Source organism: Neoarius graeffei, chromosome 10, assembly GCF_027579695.1.
Source record: "Neoarius graeffei isolate fNeoGra1 chromosome 10, fNeoGra1.pri, whole genome shotgun sequence".
Taxonomy (NCBI): domain Eukaryota; kingdom Metazoa; phylum Chordata; class Actinopteri; order Siluriformes; family Ariidae; genus Neoarius; species Neoarius graeffei.
Window position 1 is genome coordinate 66,248,766 of NC_083578.1, and position 25,377 is coordinate 66,274,142.

The following is a 25,377-nucleotide window of genomic DNA, read 5'->3' on the forward strand; positions in this document are numbered from 1 at the left end:
TATTAGAACATTTTTAACTGAATCATGATGCTTGCTGCATTTGACATCTGCAAATATTGTAGATTTTCATTGACCTTCAGTAACTGATTTATCTTGGATAGGGCTGGAGTCTGTCATGTACACGCACAGTCACACCTAGGGGCAATTTATCTTCACTAATCTATATACTGGCATGGTTTGTGGTAGGAGAACCCAGGGAGAACACAAGTAACTCCACATGGACAGTAACCTGAGTTCAGGATCAAATCGGGAATCCAGGAGTTGCGAGTTGGTATGGCTACACAGTGCACCACTGTACCTACAGAGCGTCCTAACAGTCTCAAGCTCTGGTTGGAAGCAAAAGTGGTAAAATTTTCCAATGGGCGCTTTTAATTTTGGTGGTGGCCACGTACCCAATCTTGCTTTACCCATTAAGACAGAGCTGGACAGACGGCCATCCAATTTTCAAGTTTCATCCAATTAATCACCAACAAACCTAAAAGTAACCAATCCCATCTTTCCTTTGTGGGGAAATCACTTCAGGCCTTCTGGAAGGTTGAGATGCATCACTGACCATGGTGGCTAGCTTTACGCAATCATGCACTTTATGTACAATTGGCACTTCTGTTGAAAGTGATTCGGAATGTAGGTCAATAAACTTAAGTTAGTCACATGAAATGAAATCTATTAAAGAGCTGCGATGGCCGTACAGATGGAATTGGCACCGTTGGAGAAAAATGAGGAATGTAAGAAGCAAGAAGCCGCCTCCTTGGGGGTGGGGGGTTTGTAGGTGCCTTGCTCAAGGGCACTTCAGCCCAACCTTCAGGCCATGACCGCCCCATGTTAACCCAACCCCATGTCTTTGGGGGAAACCGGAGCACCCGGAGGAAAACCATGCAGACACGGGGAGAACATGCAAACTCCACATAGAAAGGCCCCCCCGTTAGCCACTGGGCTTGAACCAAGAACCTTCTTGTTGTGAGGCGACATTGCTAACCACTACGCCACGACCAATCAGCATCACTGTTAGTGTCGCGTCATCGGTGAGTGACACTGTTGCTTCACACCCCTATATAAGGCTACAGATTCCTCTTAGTGGTGTGCTGCCTTGTGACAGATTTTTAAACTTGATTTGAAAGTGACGTCCATCGAGCAGGTGTCATGGGTTTAGTCCACTGGCTGACTGGGATTATTTCTAATAGTCATGCTGAAATGCTCATGTCGTTAATGGACGATGTGGTCGGTCAGATTTAAGAGAAAATATATATCGTTTACATACAAATATGCAATTTCATTTCTAATGCTAAACTTTATTTAAACAAGTTTCTTATTACTAGACTGAGCATGATCAATCCATATCTATACACACTACTAAAGGAAGGCTGTGTCTCTCTGTTCACCTGTGCAAATCGACATGGCTGGATGCACATACTTCATACATGGATTGGTGACACCCCAGAGGGGCCCAAGACAACATTTTCGATTTGCCAAAACATGGGATTAGTGCTAATCCAACACACTATTCATTTCCTGTAGGCTACATGCTTGTGCTAACACACTGCGTGCAGCCTCGGTGGGGAATCCCCTCCCCGACTCGTCTGAGAGTTTCGATTGTACAGGACCTCACAATCAGCGCTTCTCGCCGGAGACTAACGCTACAGCCGAGTCTACATCACTGAGGTGACCCAGGGAGCGATTTACGCCATTTTGACAGAACACCGTGAAAACATATTCCCTGTGTCCGAAATCTGGGCCTTCTAGACCTGTGTGATACAAAGGTATTTGATGTTCGACTCCCTTTAGTTAATGGTGCAATTCCTCGACATTCAGAGTAAATCAGGTTCACAGGTAATAACTACGTACTAGTAGTGCTAACATACCCCAATTACATACATGTTATTTACCAGCTGGGAGGTCCGTATAGTGAAATACCGTGACCGAGGTCTTGAAAGTACTGAGCGAGGCCCTCTGGGCCGAGGTCAGTATTCAAGGCCGAGGTCACGGTATTTCACCATATGGACCGACCTTGAGCTTTTAAATAATATATTGATTTTTTTCTTTACCAAATTCTAACAGAAAACGAGAGCACCCGAAAGGGAAAACTGAGCCGAGCTGCCATTTTGAATCCTCATTCACGGCTGTAATGCAAATGGCTTCCTCCTCGGTATACAAGTGCACTTCCATGGCAGAAAAAACAAAACAAAACTACTTTTTGCCGCCTATGTAGTCCCCTATTTATACAAAATTGAGTCATTCAGGATGCAGACATGTTTTTGCTCGACCAAAGTTATACAGTCTTATGACCTTTATATTGCATAAATAAAGCCATTGGGTGAAACTTTGAAGAAGAGATTGTACTGGTTTCAAGTTTTTACCTAACGTAATGTGTATTAGGATAACATGGTCCAAAATGGGCCTTATTAACTAATGAGATCAAACTGTTAGCAAGTTAGAGGTTTTTAGCTTTCTCCTGAAATGTTTTTTTATTTTGTCTTCTTCAGCATAGTCAAACTCGCTTTCGCTGTGAACACTGTCGTTATCGCTATCCATGCTGTAAAATTAATACTATTTTGAATCCTCATTCACGGCTGTAATGCAAATGGCTTCCTCCTCGGTATACAAGTTCACTTCCATGGCAGGAAAAAAAAAAACCCCTACATTTTGCCGCCTATGTAGTCCCCTATTTATACAAAATTGAGTCATTCAGGATTCAGCCATGTTTTTGCTCGGTGTTAGCAAATTACAGGTTTTTAGCTTTCTCCTGAAATGTTTTCTTTTATTTCTTCTTCCTCAGGGGAGTAAAACTCGCTTTTGCTGTGAACACCGTCATTATTGCTATCCATGCTGTAAAATTAATGCTATTCTCCTGAGAAATGCTGGCAAAAATTTAAGATTTTTGATAATCTTATAAATAAATCTTATAAAAAAAGATAAACGTTGACAAAAAATGCTACTGTTTTTTTGTTGTTGTGAATGAGCGAGTTGCCAGAGGTTCGTAACCGGGGTCCATAACCGGGGTCCGTACCGTAGGATAAGGACCCGCTCGCCAGCCAATCAGAGCGCAGGATTTGGACTGCAAAAAAATTTATCTTGCGAGGCACTGAACGGAAATAATTATGTAACTATAGTATTGACATGATTCCTGTATGTGCAGTGGTAATGTGGCTGTTGAAACGCCAGCGCTGTGGGTTTGAGAGCGATTCAGGGATTTGAAAATACATGATGAAATCATGCTGGATGCACTAAAACCATTTGTGTTAATGCAACTTAATTCCATCGTGTGGAACCAGTGTACACATTTGATTTAAATTCCGTGAGGTTTTTTCCCCCCTGTGCATTTTGTGTGTGTAGTTTCCAGTTGAGAGCTTGTGCATTAGGATTTCACAGTCTATGCTGTTCACCTCACGCTGATTTGAGAGGGTTTTATTGGTGGTACCGAAGGCCTAAACATGCCTATAATGATGTACAGAAAGCATCAGATTCTGAAACAACAAGCGTGAAAAGAGTTGAAAGAGATTGCAATACGAAAAAGAATGTAAATACAAGCTCCAGTCCAGCTGGCAAAAGTTAGCCATGAATCAAGCTGCGAAATGGATAAATGACCTTAGTTTGCTTTGTGTACAACAGAATGAGGTTTACCATCTGCTTTCACAAAACGTCTGCATTACTTAAAGCACTTGAATATCATTATGCTTTATGCAGCTGCTTAATGCCAAATTTAGCCACAGGAACATAATTACAGAACCAGAAAATTATAGGCTTTATGCCGCTGTACTGTCGAGTCCCCGAATCTAACTGATCAGCAGGTGATTAATTTCCTATAACAGCAGCTCTCACAACAAATAATAGGTTCATATTAATATGTACTCCTTCTAATACAGTTCTTGTTTCTATAGTTACTGTACATCTAAAATCACAGAAACTTGTAGGACACTCACATAGTTCAAGTCTAATAATAAGCGACTAGAATAAACTCTTTTAAACTGTATTTAGAGAGAACAGATTGAGATTCCTGTAAGGCAGATTCTACCGTAACTGGATCCATTAACCACTTGCCCACAAAATAAGACATTTTTCTTGTCCTTTTTTCAGTGAGGTAATATTTTCAAGATTGAAAATATGGTATTTGGTCTTCTAAAACAGCACGTCATTTAAAAATACACTGAGTAGATCAATAAAAGATTTTTAAAGAATAAAGTTCTATTTCTTTGACATATCTGACAGACATAACTCCCATTTTAAAAATCACTTTCATTATCCCTGTTGCTACCGTCAGTGAATTTCTGTCAGATGACCTGACGATAAGACTCGGCCATTATGGATCTTTGGTAGTTATCGTGTGGAAGCGGGCTTTATAATTTTTGGGTGTCAACAGATAGAGTTGAAATAGATTAACAGCGAAAAAACTATTTCGTTCACGAGAGAAGCCCACAGTTATTTTTAAAAAAATGCTATCGTCAGTCTGTCAGTCAAATGCACCTGACAATAGCAAAACTCAAGCCCTCACCACCAGGGTTTTGAACCGGTTCAAGGAACGAAAACGAAAACCGGGAACTTTTTCTATTTCACATGGAACAGAAACGAAACCAGAAACTTTATTATTTTTTATGTTCCAGAACAGAACCGCTTATTAAAAATAATGGTAACCGGTTAATACCGGTTTTTATTTCGTTCCTCAAAGTTTCCGTAGCCTACAAATAAAAAAGTCATTCTTCTCCTGCGCAAGTTTCTATGACCCGCTGGGGTTCACTTCCTGTGTGACGTTCGCTGACTGAATGGAGAGAGCGGGAAGGTGGACTACTATCACGTCTCAACATCTTAAATAAGAGGTAAATATTGCAGTCTATCGTTATTCAAAAACGTCAATTTCAAACACGATATCAATATATTCGTCCACGTTAATGAGAGGCTCGCGAACATTAAATGACGTTAACCTCTGTTAGTCTATCAGTGCATAGGGCCTGACTAGCCTTTGGTAACACACTAAACGAATTCTCTTTCATTTTTGGCACTTTTTCTGTTTGTGTAGATGGGAAGACATACTGAGAATCCAAATCGCCAACATTTGAAATAATAATTGTTTTGAATTATTTCTTGTCTTATTTAATGAAGGTTGTAATAGAATTAGCCTACATTTGGCTTAAGCTGGATGAGACAGAGACATAATTTTATAGCCATTTGTTAAACAGCTGACAGGGAACGTAATTAACCGTTCCGGGAGCGAAATTTTTTTGTTCTAACCGGTTCGGGAACGTCTATTTAATGGTGGAACCCAAAACCGGAAACGTTAAAATTCCGTTTCTGTTCGGAACGAACCAATAGGAAAAAAATTCTGGTTTAAATCCCTGCTCACCACGCACATGTCGACTGACGCAAAGAGGAAATTCTACTGCGCATGATTTTTGTGACAGCAGACATTTACTTCCGGGCAAGACTTGGAGTTCTGACAGCTAGATTTCATCAAATAAATCAAGGTAAGATTTTCAGTCAGCTATCCTGACGATAGAAATCTTTGACGATAGAAACATTGAGAATATATTTGTGCATTCATATTTAAATTTTTCTGGAGGAAAACCATCGTAAGTTGAGATAAATCAGAGCCACTTGCGACCCTTTCAGCCGACAGGCCATTTCAATGTGTTATTTCCCCGCGAAAGTGACACAGTCGTGTCTATCGTCACTGTTCTGACAATTATTGTTGATATTTCAATTCTGAAAATAAATTTTATCTTTATTTCAATATTTTATTTTATTATTTGGTTCTAGTGATGAGGTATTTAATATTATTACTACATTTGTCAGATTAATAATGTAAGAAACAGTTTTGTTGCTATTGTCATCTAGAGTGTCTGTCAGAATATGATGGTAGACGTTAGTTTGTCTGTCAGATTTTGATGATAGAAACCGATGTGTTTCTATTGTCATTTAGCATGTCTGTCATGTCAGGCTTTTATTAATTAGTTACCAGGACTACTGTCCTAAAATTTACTGTGAATGTCCAAGACCCCAAATGCTACTAGAAAAACTTAATAGAATGATCAAAATAATCAATTCAGCAATTTAAGGAGATGGGACTTAACTGGCCTCTGTTATGGTAGAATCTGCCGTAAGGTGGTGGTTGTTTAACGTTTATGGACGTTTATGGACGCTCCAGCGTCAGAGCTTTATATCAGTCAGAAGTAACGCTGTTCTAAAGATGGACGACCTTGCACTTTCGCAGTAAGATGACGTGTTTTACTGCCTTAGTCACTTCAAGAGGGAGAGAGAGAAAACGAACGAGCCAAGTGAAGGATTTATATCTATAGTGATGTTTATTTCATGGACCCGACAACACTAAATATAAAACAACGGTATAAACGGATTTTAAAAAGCGCCATTCTTTAATAGCAATAATAAAATGTCATCATTGCCAGATTGCTATAGTACAAGAGAAACAAAACACTTGAGCAGAATGTGCGGCTCTAGGAAAATAAATCAACTTCAGCTTCACACTGGGCTCCGTCTCTCCACCGCATCAATGATTATTTTCCTGATTATAACATGCCTCTTCGTGTTTTAGTCCCCACACGTGAACCAGAGGAAGAAAAAACAAAACACCTGAACTGCCTTGGATTAGTGTGAACTTCATGCACTTTATTCGTCCAATGACCTCTCTTATTTCAGTCATATCTGACTTGAGATAAAAGGAATATTCCAGTATATCTTCCCAAAAAGTCATGACTTTAGACCAGAACGGTATAGATGAGAAATCGAGAGGAGAAAACTCGTCATCTGGTTGAGTTTTTCAAGAACATAACTACAAAAGCAACCGATCTACTTGTTTTCCAAAACTCGGCTGCACATATCGTTGCATATTCACTCATGGGGATACAGCAAGTATGCACCTCAGATGCTTTTATTCATTTTGCGTATTCCATAATGATCGATCTTTGGTTCCCTGCAACGCTGCATGTCACGCAAAAGAAATATGCTTTTTTATTATTGAAGCCTGCACACAATACTGCATAAGAGTAGGCATATCAGGTGAAAATTCAAATTTAATCCAAATTGTTTGAAACTGGTGTCACTGAATTCATAATTGAGAGCAGAATAACGTACTTTTTACAGAATTAAAATGTTCATCTGCTCTTGAAATATTACAAATCAAGGGCTGAAAGTACGGCTTCATTTTTAAAAAACTGCCGTTATATGATGTATTCGGGTCACATGGTCCAAAATGGGCCTCATTAACGAAGGAGATCAAATGTTTTTTTTTTTTTTCTGAATAACTTTTTTCCCCCCAAGATATTTATATGGAAATTGGCAGGCAATACAAAGTTTGAAAAATGTAGTAAAAAACAATTATGCAAATTAGTATTTAATTCTTATTAATATGCTAATTTGGTAAAACCATTAAATCGGTACACTCTCTTCTTCAAAGTTTCACCAAATGGCTTTATTTGTGCAATATAAAGCTGATCTTAACTCATTTATACATCACAGAGAAGGAGACATCAATGTTAATTATAAAATATGCATAAATAAGCACTGAATGTCATTTCACATCTACCATTCTCCATCAAAATAAAAATAAATAAATAAATATTTCTAATATCCTCTTTGTGCTCAGTAAGCCTTTGTATTTCTACGTAGGGCCTCATCTCATCTCATTATCTCTAGCCGCTTTATCCTTCTACAGGGTCGCAGGCAAGCTGGAGCCTATCCCAGCTGACTACGGGCGAAAGGCGGGGTACACCCTGGACAAGTCGCCAGGTCATCACAGGGCTGACACAGACACAGACAACCATTCACACTCACATTCACACCTACGCTCAATTTAGAGTCACCAGTTAACCTAACCTGCATGTCTTTGGACTGTGGGGGAAACCGGAGCACCCGGAGCAAACCCACGCGGACACGGGGAGAACATGCAAACTCCGCACAGAAAGGCCCTCGCCGGCCACAGGGCTCGAACCCAGACCTTCTTGCTGTGAGGCGACAGCGCTAACCACTACACCACCGTGCCGCTACGTAGGGCCTACTGGTATTTATATGAAAGAACAGAAATGATTATTTCGATTAATATTCACAGCTTTCAAGGCTAAACTCGAAAAAACTAAAATGTGATCCACATCCAATAAACAATTCCAGTTAATTGAACTGAAATTGACGCTCGTGTTTCTGACTTCCGGTTTTTTTAAAAAAATCTCATTCCGACCACTAAGATCTCAATATTTTTCATCAAAACAACTGCATTTATACTCTAAAATAGTTACTTATTTACATGACTCGGTTTGATTTGAAAAAATAAGTAGGTAAAGCTATGAAAACTTGCTTCAAAAGTCTCCTGTGAATCATAACATCAAAACTAGCTGATGGAAAATTTTGCTGAATACTTCATCAGAAACAGCGAGCGCTAGAGCACATCCCTATAGGGGTTAGCTATATGATTGATATTCAAGAGTAATCCAGTTGGAAACCGATCACAATTCCAGTTAATTGAACTGAAATTGACGCTCGTGTTTCTGACTTCCGGTTTTTTTAAAAAAATCTCATTCCGACCACTAAGATCTCAATATTTTTCATCAAAACAACTGCATTTATACTCTAAAATAGTTACTTATTTACATGACTCAGTTTGATTTGAAAAAATAAAGTAGGTAAAGCTATGAAAACTCGCTTCAAAAGTCTCCTGTGAATCATAACATCAAAACTAGCTGATGGAAAATTTTGCTGAATACTTCATCAGAAACAGCGAGCGCTAGAGCACATCCCTATAGGGGTTAGCTATATGATTGATATTCAAGAGTAATCCAGTTGGAAACCGATCACAAAAGAGAGAGGCCTGGGAGCGTCGTGGCTCAGGTGGATAAGGCGCCATACCATAAATCCAGGGACCTGGGTTTGATTCCGACCCGAGGTCATTTCCCGATCCCTCCCCATCTCTCTCTCCCGCTCATTTCCTGTCTCTACACGGTCCTATCCAATAAAGGTGAAAAAAGCCCCAAAAAAATATCTTTAAGAAAAGCCTCGGTCACAACTGGCCGTACGTGCTCCTACGGCCGGTCTACGTGCAAAAAACGTATGGAGGGCGCGCGTGTGACGTGCTGATTTTCGAGCCGTAGACTGGCCGCAGAGGTTCTTTGTCATGTCAAACAAACTCTACGGGCGCTTACGTTTTTTTCAGGTTGCAAGACAAACTTACGGCCAACGTGCATCTTTCTCCATGAACAAAAAAAACGCAGTGATTTGGGAAACGCCAAAAATCGCACGGCCAAAAAAAAAATCGTACGTCCGGTTGTGACCTAGGCTAAAAGAGAGAGGCCTGACCACTTTCCCGTGACTCAAAAAGCACCGGCAGTTTCCAGACGTCACGCGAGCAGTTTTTACTCTATTGTACTCCAAAAGTACTGAACAGATCTTAACGAGACACATTTCTTTGGAAAGCAGAGATAAGCTTTTTAATGATGGTACTCACGATAGAAGATATTCAAGCGTGACGCAATGACAGATTTGGAAACTCGGATGAGCGTCTGCATGCACAAATTTCACAGCACGGCCAGTGAGCGTCTAAAATCAAAATAAAAGGACGACTCCTTGTCGCTGTGGCTGCCTTACTGCTTGACGAACATCTAACAAGTTCTTGCTCTGCTGAAGAGTTTCTTTCACTGGGTATCTTTCTAAGATGCACAAATTCTGTATTGAACAGTAGAATTCACTTCATAAAAGGATACGTTATAAAATGTTCATAGTCATTTTACAGCTTAGTATGGTAGCATGATTCATCAAGGCAGGTTCATGCCACCAAAATATTCCATTAAAAGGAGTTCAGTTTCAGCCTCTGATGCTTCGCTCTGCCGTGCATCCGAGATCCTTCATGCACTTTTCTGAACGTTGAAGGCTGCAATCAAATTGGCTCTCTCTACTTCTATGCATACACACGTCCGCGTGCTGGTTGTGAGCAGGAGTGTGTGCTGGTTGTGTGCTAACTTTCGTGACACGATAAATTTTTCAGAGCAAGATGTACGTATTCAGCGAGTGAAAAAGGCTCACAGAATCCTGTTTTCAAAAGTTAGTTTGGTTTGAAAATGATCTTGCATGTTTGTCTGTGGGAAAAGGTCAAATCTTGGTCATCTGCCACGTCGATCAAAATGGTGTCTGTCAAAGTACGCAGTTCTTGGCCATGCTTATTGACAAAACATACCAGACTCGCTATTGTTACGCCCGCACTAATCAACAATTATTCACCGAAGGCGAGGTGAATATCGGTGAATAATAAATTAGACGAAGTCGAGGTTTTCATTCACCGATATTCACTGAGCCTGGGGCAGATAACTGTTTTAGTATTAATACACAGTTTATTATTTAAAAAAAAAATCATATTAAAAATAATTTTTCAATCTTCAAAACCGCCATGCAAATGTAATAAAAGGCGGCACAGATTTGTCACTTATCTACGCCGACTTACATAAAATACTTTGTTTTGAAATCTCATCTCATTATCTCTAGCCGCTTTATCCTGTCCTACAGGGTCGCAGGCAAGCTGGAGCCTATCCCAGCTGACTACGGGCGAAAGGCGGGGTACACCCTGGACAAGTCGCCAGGTCATCACAGGGCTGACACATAGACACAGACAACCATTCACACTCACATTCACACCTACAGTCAATTTAGAGTCACCAGTTAACCTAACCTGCATGTCTTTGGACTGTGGGGGAAACCGGAGCACCCGGAGGAAACCCACGCGGACACGGGGAGAACATGCAAACTCCACACAGAAAGGCCCTCGCCGGCCCCGGGGCTCGAACCCAGGACCTTCTTGCTGTGAGGCGACAGCGCTAACCACTACACCACCGTGCCGCTCCTGTTTTGAAATCGATAAAATAAAAATCACAATTCCACCTTGCCTTTGAATAGATTTAGACCAAACTTCACAGCATCTTTAGTGCTTTTAGGAGCAGCATTTTCTTTCATAATTTCTAATTCTTCTTCACTTACGGTGACGAAACAACTGGCCGCCATTTTGTCGAGTCGCTCGAGGTGATTATCGAGAAATAGTCAATCTTTCGACCAATCAGCGCACGGGATTTCCTATAAATCACCTCCGTATTTATATTATTATGTTTTAGTTTTAAAAAGCATCACTTTTGCTACGTTTATGGCGAGTGCCCATTCTACTCTGGAGTTTTTGAGTGTCAAAAACTGAGACTGCTGAAATGCTGCTGGATCCATTTTAGTTTGAAAACTCTTTGAAGACAGCAAAAACAGAGATGTTTTTTTTTTAAAGATATTTTTTTGGGCTTTTAAAAGCCCAAAAACAGAGATGTTTAAAAACGATGGCGTAGATGATCCACTTTCGCTTCCTGATTGGGCCTTATAAATCATGCCGTATCCTTCCCTGATGTGCCACGCTCTAACAATGTCATCTTGTTCTTTAATAACAACAAAAAAAAAGCATTAGCTGTTTATACAGGCACACACATGCCCAGTGTACGTGAATGGTCATGTGATATGCGTTTTAAGGTGTACTCATATCAGTGGTTACGCTACACTTTTTCATTGTCCGTCATTTTGACGGACAGGGTCGTAAAAATTCCGTCATTGTCCATTATTATCGGTCATTTTATTTTAACTTTTAAATGACAATGTATATAGGCTATAAATGCTATATATTTAATAACTTGTGTTTTCATGGACTCATTTTCATTTAAAAATTAATTCACAGAACAAGCTTGTATTATTTAATCATTTATTTATGATGCAAAAAGATGAACAGAGATTCTGACGTTCGGTCACTTGTGAACCCATTTTCCCTCCGCTAAAAACATTGCGGCTGTTGTGCCTTAACGGGTATATGAACAATGTTATTTTACAACGTAGCAAGACAATTGCAGTTAAAATATGAACAGTCCACTACAACGATTTAAGTGACGATCTAATTTGACCTGTTTGCGTGAGCTCAAACCTTCCTTCTGGCCCGCATGGATTTAAATTGGCAGCTCGCTTGTGCATAATCAAAGTCGTCAACGGAGACTGCTGCCGAGGCAATTGTCATTAAATTTGGCGTCTTTGCCTCGGACAGACGACTTCTCATTGACGTTTTAATTTTATTCTGAAGGCTGAACCCGCGCTCTGCTGCGACACTGGAGACTGGAATAACCAGCGCCACTTCAGCCAAAGTTCTGAAGTCGGGAAACATTTCTCCCAGGGAAGTGATCAGAAGCCGGCAAGAGCCTCTGAAAGTTGGATTTCCCGACCCTGCTAGTACTCTCTTCATAGGGAGGAAATCCTGCAGCATGCGGTCTTTCTGCACCAGTGGTGCAGCTGCACCCCGCGTCTCGGCTCGGCGGAGCCTGGAACCTGACATGGAAGGTCTTAAATAAAACGAAGTTATGTTTAAATGTTAGTTTGTCTACCCATGCTCTCATTAAAATGATAGTTTAGCAGATATTCGAGCAGTGATGTTCCTAAGCTTCCTAAGCTTGCTGGGGAAGAATACAATAAATCGACATTTGTTTCATTTTAAAAACAAGAAAACAACTAGCCTAAATAAGCGCTATTGTACAGGCAGGGAAACGACACAACCCAATGCATCTCTTTTTTTAATAGCAAAAATGACGTGTCTTCTGCAGAAAAGGGAAACATTAATCCATCTCACTGTGCTAGTGGTTAGAAAAGTCAGAGCGCGGTCAGGAGCGCGATGGGGCGAACAGCCTTGCGCAGTGGCTACAGTGTATACATGATGCACTGAACATCAAGACTCGCCGCAACGTCGGCTCAGATTGAAAGTGACGGCAGTGAAGACTATGTATACTGTATGTAAGAGAAAACTGCCACAACTTGCCAATCATTTCAACTGTGTGTTTCATTATGTTTTATTATTGTTATTATTAGGCTATTATTGTTATTGGTAATGGTAACGGTAAACATCTGTCAAAATGACCGACGGCCTTCAGATTTTTCCATCATAGCTAAAAAAAAAATCCGTCAATGACGGACAATTGTCGGTTAACGCGACCTATGACTCATATGGACAGAGATCATTTCTGATACAGAGAAATAATCTTTCCCCGTGCCATCAATATCATAAAATATCTGACCTGGACCATCCATGCCATTATACTATTGTACCACTTGTACCTCCCGTAACGTACCCTTGTTCGCACTCCCTCACTGCACTGTGTACGCTGACTGTTGTGTATACTTTTTGTATATTGTCTGTAAATATCCCACATATTGTGCACTATTTATATTGTTGATAGCAGATGAAGTTATAATGTATACTGCACATTACACCGGTAGATATTTTTATCCATAATATTTTATAGCTATAGTATACTATAGATATTATTATAGACAGATATTCTATTATATTGTTTATTTTATCCACATTCACTGGATATGAGCAAATCGCACGATCTGATTGGCGTGCGATTGCTCATATGAGTTATAAGGCCCAATCTACTACTAGGCTATCAGCTCATATACTGTGAGTGGAGGAAAACAAAATGGCGGCGCGTGTTGCTGAACCAACTGAGGATGAAACAAAAACTACTCGATAACAACAACAAACAAAAAAGCAACAAAATATGGAATAAAAGTATGTGATGGTAAGAACGCATCTTTTTTTTATTTTTCAAAAATTATTATAGCAGCATTTTTCACAAATTGCTACGGTCATTTCACCGGTTTGTTTACATTCTAAGCGGAAATTTTGTCAGATGTTTTGTATGAGGTTTATATTTATCGAATTTGCAAAAAATAAAAATGCTCCGTTCCTCAAAATCCCGTGAATGTGGATAGAATAAAACCGTTATTCCACTCAATCTTGTCGCACATGGCTGATAGCCAACTTGGTGCTATGCGCCTCATCAGCTCATATACGACTCGATTTCGTGGAATAACTTAACTATAGATAGCTATTGTATATTATATATAAATAGTTATTGTAGATTGCGTTATTAAATGATACAAGTCGAAGACGAGTTCAGTATCATGCTAGCTGAATGGAATATATCCGATATACCATGAAAAAAAGCCAGGCAATATTATATTATTACTACTACTACTATACATGCACACTCCTTTCGGGTGTTCAATGAGTCTCTCTCTTTCAAAATTCTCTCAAAATCTTCCGTATTTAGTGAAGCAAACCTGGTGGCCATGCCTGTTTACAGATTGTCACAGTTGCTCGCTAGCATGGAAGTTTTACGGCGCTTAGGTGTGACATGTTGTCTTGACAACCATGCAATATCAAACCATATTCAACGCTCGTTCTCCATTGGGTAGAGTGACGTAATACACATAGGATAAGCGATATGCTAACAATATTGCATGCTGTCAAATCAAATGAATGAAACCCGCTAGAAGGGAATACATTTTTTATTCCATTGAAAAAGTGTCCTGTATGTATAATCATTATTTATATTGTCTCATATCTATTGTCAATATTGTACATTATATATACATATTTTCACCCCCCCCCCCCCCCCCCCCCCTTTTTATTTCCCCTTTTCTGCATCGCTAGAGAGACGCCAACTGCCGGAACCAAATTCCAACATACTTGGCCAATAAAATGATTGAGCTAAAATTCTCATCTGGACGGACGTCGTTTTCCTTTAAAAACACCGTTTTAAAATGTGGCTGTAGCCTCAAAAAGCCTCTTCTGCGAGGCTATTTATTTAAGTAGAAAAAAGGAACAGAACCACAACAGACAGTGAATGAGCACAAAGCCCCAAGAGAGTACGAAATCCCAGAGTGAATTGAGGAGGAGATGAAAGATGAAGTTAGAAATGAAGAAACACGGAGCTAAGGCCAAGACAGATTATCGTGTGATGTACTGAAAGCAATGACTTGTGAGCTGTGAACCTTATGAGCTCAGACTGAGAATCAATTCAAAAATCGCACTTCATTTTCAAAAACTAAATCCAAAGCCTGAAATGCTTTGTACCATCTAAACACGCGAGTGCACACACGCCTTCATCACAGAGCAGGTTAGAAACCTCCTCTCATTGTTCCATTACATTCACACGCCGGTAGTGATAAACAGGTAGGGTTATGAATATAAACAGTATTTTCTTTCCATGTCCCTAATACCTCGGTTTAAAAGTAAACAGGTCCAAAGATCGTAACAGGTTTGACGTCTCTGCGTGGTCAGGAACCGCCCACCTCCAGCCTCACTCGGCCCACACAGAGCAGAATTATTCATTCACAGCTTTAATTGCTTCTTGTGTGTAATCGAGCCCAGTGAACATTTCAGTCTTCTCGAAAAGACAACCAACCAAAACACCAGCTACTCACCGGTTTTCCTCTCCTCTCTGTTCGACTTCATTTCACGTTTTCTTTCCAGCACTTCTCCAACACTCTCACTTCATTTTTAACAATTATAACATCAGACCCGTGACCTCGAACAGAGAACCAATCATTAAACGTCTGACTCACGGTGTCCTCCTCTGTCTGGTGGCTTTTCTCTCCGTCTGTCTCTCTGCACTGAGAGCAACAACCACTAGGATTTCTTTCCTCCTCCTCCTCCCTTGCCCTCTTGTTCAAACTAACTGGGAGGGACAACATGGAAATAAAGCCATAAAGTCCAACACACACACACAGGTGAGGGAAAGGGAGGAGCTGGAACCAAGGTGTACAATTACAAACAGGTGCATTCATTCCCTGCTTATCTTTGTCTTTCTCCATTTCAATAGATACAAAAAAAACGCATTCAAAATAACTGTGTGAGAGTTCAGATTGGTCGTCTTACCGTTTTAAACACCACGAAGGAGATGGGGGGGGGGGGGGGGGGACAACCGATAAAAACCAGATCCGTGACAAACCTTTTGGTTGCGTCCTTACTTTAATCCTCAGATTGGGAAACATAGCAGAAACCACAACTCAAACAAGAACATAAAATCTTCTGCAAAAAAAAAAAAATGACACCAGAATGAGAAAAATCAGAATCTTGGAACTCGTGCGCGTGCGCACACTCGCTTTCAGTCACCATTTTATCATGGTGGACCCGGAAACTATCCCAGTAACACGAGGTACGAGATGGAAACGCACCCTGGATGGGACGCCCATCCACACACAAAGACCCAGGTGCAATTTGTTCTAGCCAATCCACCTTCTGACATGTTTTCTGGGAGGTGGAGGAAACTCGCACCATCATGAGGAGAACATGCGCAGAAACTCCACATGGACAGAAACCTGAGCTCAGGATTGAACGTGGGACCCTGGAGCTAGAAGAAAGCCTGTTTAGCCTCATTCTTCCAGGACCGGTTATGCGATCTGTAATATCCGTTATAATCCGTTAAACCATTCGTAAACCACTGACCACCTTTGTGTAGAGTTTACACCACTTTATAACTTAATAATTATGCATATAAGTACAGTGGTGCTTGAAAGTGTGTGAACCCTTTAGAATTTTCTATATTTCTGCATAAATATGACCTAAAACATCATCAGATTTTCACACAAGTCTGAAAAGTAGATAAAGAGAATCCAGTTAAACAAGTGAGACAAAATTATTATACTTGCTCATTTATTTATTGAGGAAAATGATCCAATATTACATATCTGTGAGTGGCAAAAGTATGTGAACCTCTAGGATTAGCAGTTAATTTGAAGGTGAAATTAGAGTCAGGTGTTTTCAATCAATGGGATGACAATCAGGTGGGAGTGGGCACCCTGTTTTATTTAAAGAACAGGGATCTATCAAAGTCTGATCTTCACAACACATGTTTGTGGAAGTGTATTACAGCACGAACAAAGGAGATTTCTGAGGACCTCAGAAAAAGCGTTGTTGATGCTCATCAGGCTAGAAAAGGTTACAAAACCATCTCTAAAGAGTTTGGACTCCACCAATCCACAGTCAGACAGATTGTGTACAAATGGAGAAAATTCAAGACCATTGTTACCCTCCCCAGGAGTGGTCGACCAACAAAGATCACTCCAAGAGCAAGGCGTGTAATAGTCAGCGAGGTCACAAAGGACCCCAGGGTAACTTCTAAGCAACTGAAGGCCTCTCTCACATTGGCTAATCTTAATGTTCATGAGTCCACCATCAGGAGAACACTGAACAACAATGGTGTGCATGGCAAGGTTGCAAGGAGAAAGCCACTGCTCTCCAAAAAGAACATTGCTGTTCATCTGCAGTTTGCTAAAGATCATGTGGACAAGCCAGAAGGCTATTGGAAAAATGTGTTGTGGATGGATGAGACCAAAATAGAATTTTTTGGTTTAAATGAGAAGCGTTATGTTTGGAGAAAGGAAAACACTGCATTCCAGCATAAGAACCTTATCTCATCTGTGAAACATGGTGGTGGTAGTATCATGGTTTGGGCCTGTTTTGCTGCATCTGGGCCAGGACGGTTTGCCATCATTGATGGAACAATGAATTCTGAATTATACCAGCGAATTCTAAAGGAAAATGTCAGGACATCTGTCCATGAACTGAATCTCAAGAGAAGGTGGGTCATGCAACAAGACAACGACCCTAAGCACACAAGTCGTTCTACCAAAGAATGGTTAAAGAAGAATAAAGTTAATGTTTTGGAATGGCCAAGTCAAAGTCCTGATCTTAATCCAATCGAAATGTTATGGAAGGACCTGAAGCGAGCAGTTCATGTGAGGAAACCCACCAACATCCCAGAGTTGAAGCTGTTCTGTACGGAGGAATGGGCTAAAATTCCTCCAAGCTGGTGTGCAGGACTGATCAACAGTTACCGCAAATGTTTAGTTGCAGTTATTGCTGCACAAGGGGGTCACACCAGATACTGAAAGCAAAGGTTCACATAGTTTTGCCGCTCACAGATATGTAATATTGGATCATTTTCCTCAATAAATAAATGACCAAGTATAATATTTTTGTCTCATTTGTTTAACTGGGTTCTCTTTATCTACTTTTAGGACTTGTGTGAAAATCTGATGTTGTTTTAGGTCATATTTATGTAGAAATGTAGAAAACTCTAAAGGGTTCACAAACTTTCAAGCACTACTGTACGTAATGTAGGATTGTTTTAGATAATGATTTAGTTACAGTGATGCAAATCTCAACTTATCACAGCTATTACATTTATTAATGAGGTCTTACAGTTAAACATATTTGACTCCTTTAAATGGAACAGATTTAAGCTAAACCTCGATAACTCGAACAACTGAGCCTATAAATAAAGTAAACTTGCTTTTGGTATATTCTGTCAGTAGAAAGTACAGAAAAAAAAAAACCCTCTACTGCTTTAATAAATAGACATTATTAAATAAATAAATAATATATATCTCACGGCTCGAAATTAGCGGTGGTCCGGTCGCCTGAGGCGACTTGATTTGTTGGGTAATTCCTGTCACTAGCCAGCCCGGCTGGCTAGTTGAAAATAAAAAATATATATGAAGCGAAGATTCAGACACACCGTCAACTAAAGCCGCCACATATTAAGCGCGTGCCGTGTCTGTGTTAATCGATGTGTTTATCAGCAGGACGGAAAATACCGAAGAATTCCAAATCATATCGTGTACGAGTCAGGCTGTCGGTTTTTTCACTACTGCGCATGCATATAACGCATCTCGTTGAATATCGCGGTAATCACGTTATCAAATTCAATAGATGTGGCCACATTATCGCCCATTTAAACAGGTGTTTTTGTTGTTGTTTACATCTACATCTGCCAAAGCTACATTGCGATGTGGAATTTTCTGAAACCGCCAGAGACGGGGACAAAGCGACCTCGGTCTGAAGAGGAGAAAAAGGCCGCCGATAAAGCGTACGAGAAGGAGAAACGACAAAGGACTTATAAGCAAACGTGGGAGCAGGGTAGGCCTTGGCTGCGATACGATTTTTATGGAATAATTAACTTTTTTCAAGTTGATTCCTAGTCTATATGAAGCTCCTAATGCTTTCTCTCTCATAAATGGTTAAATACAGAAAGCATGTTGGACATATTTCGGGTGCAATAGTCATGATGGTAAGTATATTTGTTTTCAATACTCATACACCAAGTTGCCAAGTTTTCCAATACATTATTATTTGTTGATATTATATTATGGCGCTCTGTGTTGTTCTCATTTATGTATTTAACAACAGTATCAAAATACTCGGGTCTTGAAATAAATGCACATTAGTCATGAACAATGGTACTGTAACTGCTCTCTTTTGTGTTATTTTTGACAGAAGTAAAATTCATACATGAACAAATTTTGGCTAGTTGATTTTCCGTTTGGCGAGTTACTTTGGAAGGTAACTAGTCCGGCTGGCTGGTGAAAAAAATATATGAATTTCTAGGCCTGTATATAAATGTTTATAAACGCTATAATAGAATACTGAGGGAGTGTGAGACATTTATGTTAAATTATAGTTAATGAGGTCCCTGGCGCCAAGAAATTTGAGACCCAGCGGTATACAGGACGTGGCTGTGCGAATGTTCTTTTGATTTGACAGGGTTATGTGAACGCCAGTTTAGATGAAGGTTTATCCGTGTTCTCACTCGCCATTTATGAAACACCATTGCTTCAAGTCTGTAATACCATTTTGCCATTTCTTAGAGAAGTAAAATCTCATCTCATCTCATTATCTCTAGCCGCTTTATCCTTCTACAGGGTCGCAGGCAAGCTGGAGCCTATCCCAGCTGACTACGGGCGAAAGGCGGGGTAGAGAAGTAAAATGTCTCAAAAAAATTACATGATGTGGCATGAATATATATACACACAAACAAACTTGGGTCTCTTCCGGGCAAGTTTGTAACAGTTCCAGCTGGCAGCCATTTTTTAAAATTATTATTACCACCCTAACAGTAGAAATGGGCATTTTCACAAGTAGCTATTTTTTTTATAACCATTCCCCTGACTTATTTATGAAGGTCAACATACTTCTCCCTCATTTGGTTTGTGTTCTCTTATCTTTGCCATGTTCATGGATGACTAAGGGAATTTGGCCTCTGTGTCGCCTCATATTTGTTCCCCAGTTAACCAGGAAGTCATGGATTACAGCTTGAAAGTTCCTACACACTCCAACTCAACAATGTACAATTTAAATGGGAAACATGCGTCAGTTACACTGTGTTCACCATCATTTCCAGGGGTGTCAATAATAGTGGCACAAGTGTTTTTGTTAAAAATAATGATTTCTTGATGAGGGATTTGTCTCTCCTCTGAATACATTTCAATTAAAGGTTGGATTTTTCTCATTTTTTCAGTGAGAGATGAAGCAACTTCACCAAAAAGTGGATTTTTTTTCAAACCCTTTTTACTCATCTTTACAAGGGGTGCCAATAATTGTGGAAAGCACTGTAAGCATGTATATATTTTTTTTACACACACCCCTTGCAAAAGTATTCATCCCCCTTGGTGTTTGTCCTGTTTTGTCGCATTACAAGCTGGAATTAAAATGGATTTTTAGAGGGTTAGCACCATTTGATTTACACAACATACCAGCCACTTTAAAGTGCTGATGACACGTTTTTGACATCTTTGGCGACGTTTTATAACATAAAAAGTAATTCCTGATGATCCATATATTAATTCACGAAGGCGCCTATTTTACAAGTTATGATAAAAAACGCGGCTATTTGGGCAAATTTGACAGGGCTGCAGCACCCAGGAGACGAAAGAGGAGGAGGAGCTATATGACGTCAGCGAAAGAACCTTCCTCCTAACTTACCAGTTTATTGTTGATGCAAGAGGTGTTCAGTTTGTCATTATTATTATACATTTTATATATATATATATATATATATATATATATATATATATATATATATATATAAAAGTTATTATGCCTTCGCGTTGTGTTGCCGGCTTTTGCTCCAAAACCTACAAGGACGGGGTAAGTTTATTCAAGTTTCCCAGAGATCCCGAGCTGCATGCGAAGTGGGTGAAGCAAGTCAGGCGCACTCGTGACAAGTGGGAGCCCTCACCAACATCCGTCCTGTGCTCTGAACACTTCGATTTGGATTGTTTTGACACCCTTCCCAGCTTAAAAGAATCTCTTGGGTGTTCAGTTTATCACAAACGTGTGTTACTACCATCAGCAGTGCCTACACAGTGTTGCCAGACTGGGATTTTTCCCGGCCAGCTGAGCGGTTTCAAGTGCATTTTGGTGGGTTTTGAACATATTTTGGGCTGTTGCCAGATACTGCTGAAGTTTTCCAGCCCAAAATATGTTCAAAACCCACCAAAATGCACTTGAAACTGCCCAACTGGGCGGGAAAAATCCCAATCTGGCAACACTGCCAGTATTCCGGAGGGGGTCTACTCGTAGCTATGCCGGATCCAAAGACAGTCCTCCTGTCAGAACATGTGTTGTGAAACGACATAAGATAAAGGTACGTAGAGCTATAGATTCTACATGATAATCATAAATGTAATCATAAAGTCGGCGTGATATCAGTCATGTATTTGCTTGTGAAAGCTTGCGGCTTTCATGTAACTGCCGCCTAGCAACGAGAGGCAAAGGGTAAAGAGGGTAGGCTATCATAGATTCTATTCGGAAGAGCTCAACACAATTCTAGACTCCCAGAAGAGGAAGAGCTAGCACTAGAGTGTTCACCGGCGTTTTCATGCGCCATTCCCATTGAGTAGAACCAGAGTAGAACAGCCAGTGAACCGCAGCGTGTTCTTCCGCTGACGTCACAACATGGCCGCGAGCCACGGACCCAGTTTTCTTGCGCTGTGCAATTAAAAGTTGGATATTTGCGTAACAACAGCTTCTTTTCACGTAATTATAACAGAAATCTAAAATGTTTGCCATGTTGTATAGTTTATTTAAGAAATTGCATAGAGTCATGTTCGTGTCATCAGCCCTTTAAAGGTGAAAATTGTTTGATTGTGACACAAATAATAATTAAGATTGGGGGGGGAAAAAAACAAATCTGGAGCGTACATAAAATATCCCCCCCCCAAGTCACCTTTACAAAGTATTGTAAAGGTGGCTCAGCAATACTTTATAGACCCACCTTTTGCTGCAATTACAGCTGCAAGTCTCTTGATGCATGTCTCTATTAGCTTAGCACATCTAGCCACTGGGATTTTTGCCCATTCCTCAAGGCAAAACTGCTCCAACTCCTTCAAGTTAGATGGGTTGCGTTGGTGTACAGCAATCTTCAAGTTATGCCACAGATTCTCAATTGGATTAAAGGGCACATCTTGGGTATATTTAGGAGCAAGATCAATGTAATTCTCTTATTTTATATTAAACTTTGGTCAAATATGTGTCACATTTTGCGCCATTTTTTTTTTTACCTTGCGCAATACCAGAAAAATTCAGTTGAAATCAAGCCATTAGAGGCGAATTGGTCCGCCTCTGAAAAAACTTGGCATTTGGATTTCCCGGCAAACATTGATTTTCGTGACGTCGCATGCGGGATGCCTCCTTCTGAATCCCATCTCAGCGTTGGTTTGTTTATGAGAAAACGACCTGGTGGTTTTCTGCAAATTTCTTCAACGTTATCACGTAATTATTAAAATGGTTAACAGATGTATCGTAGGAGGGTGTAGCAACACCAATCTTGATGAGATTAGTACTCATCATTTCCCAAAAGACCGGACAATGAGAGAGAAACAGGAGCGCTTTGTGCTAGGCACCCGGAAAAACTGGCAACATGCAACAGACCGCAGCATCATATGCGGGGCTCACTTCATAAAGCCCGAACTATTTGCAGTGGGAAATGGGCTTCAAGAAGCAACTTGATCTGAAAAAAAAGACGTGGTTCCATCTGTTAGAATGCCCAAAGCAACACCGTCTCCATTTGTGTCAGCGTCACTAAAGGAGCCAGCCGTGTTTGTCTCCCCTGACAGAAGGCGAAGTGCCGCATCCACTGAGGCCTTCAAAGCCGAGGACCGAAGCAGAGCCGAGAAAAAGACCAAGAAAAACGGCAATTCACAAGTTGACTGTTGCCAGGGTAAGAAATAAGAGAGACTATACTCTAAATTAGGTGTTCCTGTGTTTGTGCGGTACACGGATAACGTTATTGACGCACACAAAAGTAAACAACACGAAAGCGCTGGGCGATAATACACTTCACATGTATCAAGGGATGTGCGTGTCAGGGCTTGAGATCTTAGGACCTGTCAAACACATTAAATGTATATACAACCCTGCTTAGCCGATTCCATGTGTGTAGCTTATGAAATCTTTCCCCCACAATAGCCAGTACTCTTCTAAATGAAGAAATGTATAAATACATAATAGTAATTTTGAATTACTATTGAATACTTGAATCATCATCAAATCCAAACAGATGAAGCCCCAATTCTGACATCTCATTCGATTCTTCATCCAAAGGTGAAGTAACATTGCACTCAGGCGACAATTCCATATTTCAATGCAAAATCGCTAGCTGCTAAACTTGGTCTACACAGACTGTGCACTAAATCCATGCAGGGTCTCTCTGCCTGCTGGCGGATCCACACATGACGTCATGAATCTGGATCAATCTGGCTCCAGACTCCCTTGGGATTTTTCCAGATGCGTTTTTTTTTCCCTGCTGTAGACAGATGGCCTTGTGCAAAATTACCCTTCTGGATGAGTGTGTAAAGGGACATATTTTCATATTTTATATATATATATATACACATATATACATATATATATATATATATATATACATATATATATATATATATATATATATATATATATATATATATATATACACATATATACACACACACACAGTGGGGCAAAAAAGTATTTAGTCAGTCACCAATTGTGCAAGTTCTCCCACTTAAAAACATGAGAGGCCTGTAATTTTCATGATAGGTACACTTCAACTATAAGAGACAAAATGAGAAAAAAAAAAATCCAGAAAATCACATTGTCTGATTTTTAAAGAATTTATTTGCAAATTATGGTGGAAAATAAGTATTTGGTCAATAACAAAAGCTCATCTCATACTTTGTTATATACCCTTTGTTGGCAATGACAGAGGTCAAACGTTTTCTGTAAGTCTTCACAAGGTTTTCACACACTGTTGCTGGTATTTTGGCCCATTCCTCCATGCAGATCTCCTCTAGAGCAGTGATGTTTTGGGGCTGTCGCTGGGCAACACGGACTTTCAACTCCCTCCAAAGATTTTCTATGGGGTTGAGATCTGGAGACTGGCTACGCCACTCCAGGACCTTGAAATGCTTCTTACGAAGCCACTCCTTTGTTGCCCGGGCATTGTCATGCTGAAAGACCCAGCCACGTTTCATCTTCAATGCCCTTGCTGATGGAAGGAGGTTTTCACTCAAAATCTCACGATACATGGCCCCATTCATTCTTTCCTTTACACGGATCAGTCGTCCTGGTCCCTTTGCAGAAAAACAGCCCCAAAGCATGATGTTTCCACCCCCATGCTTCATAGTAGGTATGGTGTTCTTTGGATGCAACTCAGCATTCTTTCTTCTCCAAACACAACAAGTTGAGTTTTTACCAAAAAGTTCTATTTTGGTTTCATCTGACCATATGACATTTTCCCAATCCTCTTCTGGATCATCCAAATGCTCTCTAGCAATCTTCAGACTGGCCTGGACATGTACTGGCTTAAGCAGGGGGATACGTCTGGCACTGCAGGATTTGAGTCCCTGGTGGCGTAGTGTGTTGCTGATGGTAGCCTTTGTTACTTTGGTCCCAGCTCTCTGCAGGTCATTCACTAGGTCCCCCCATGTGGTTCTGGGATTTTTGCTCAGCGTTCTTGTGATCATTTTGACCCCATGGGGTGAGATCTTGCGTGGAGCCCCAGATCGAGGGAGATTATCAGTGGTCTTGTATCTCTTCCATTTTCTAATAATTGCTCCCACAGTTGATTTCTTCACACCAAGCTGCTTACCTATTGCAGATTCAGTCTTCCCAGCCTGGTGCAGGTCTACAATTGTGTTTCTGGTGTCCTTTGACAGCTCTTTGGTCTTGGCCATAGTGGAGTTTGGAGTGTGACTGTTTGAGGTTGTGGACAGGTGTCTTTTATACTGATAACGAGTTCAAACAGGTGCCATTAATACAGGTAACGAGTGGAGGACAGAGGAGCCTCTTAAAGAAGTTGTTACAGGTCTGTGAGAGCCAGAAATCTTGCTTGTTTGTAGGTGACCAAATACTTATTTTACCGAGGAATTTACCAATTAATTCATTAAAAATCCTACAATGTGATTTCCTGGATTCTTTCCCCCATTCTGTCTCTCATAATTGAAGTGTACCTATGATGAAAATTACAGGCCTCTCTCATCTTTTTAAGTGGGAGAACTTACACAATTGGTGGCTGACTAAATACTTTTTTGCCCCACTGTATATATAAATAAATATAAAACCCACACTAAATTGGTCCAGGATATGCCCTTTAAGGTCTGGCCTTTAATTAGGCCATTCCAAGACATTTAAATGTTTCCCTTTCAACCACTCCAGTGTAGCTTTAGCAGTATGTTTAGGGTCATTGTCCTGCTGGAACATGAACCTTCATCCCAGTC

The 25,377-nt window shown here is 40.3% G+C and overlaps 1 protein-coding gene across 4 annotated transcripts in view; it reads right to left on the reverse strand.

Moving 5' to 3' along the window:
- Positions 1-25,377, reverse strand: part of kazna (kazrin, periplakin interacting protein a) — a 170,990-nt gene that overhangs the window by 73,203 nt on the left and 72,410 nt on the right. The window contains exon 1 of one of the 4 annotated variants that reach the window (XM_060932143.1): positions 15,259-15,427. The exons of the other annotated variants lie outside the window; for them this stretch is intronic. Within the exon in view, the coding sequence (XP_060788126.1) occupies positions 15,259-15,289 (31 nt within the window). The 5' untranslated portion in view covers positions 15,290-15,427. Of the gene's footprint in view, positions 1-15,258; positions 15,428-25,377 lie in introns of those variants that run through there. 4 annotated transcript variants of the gene reach the window in all.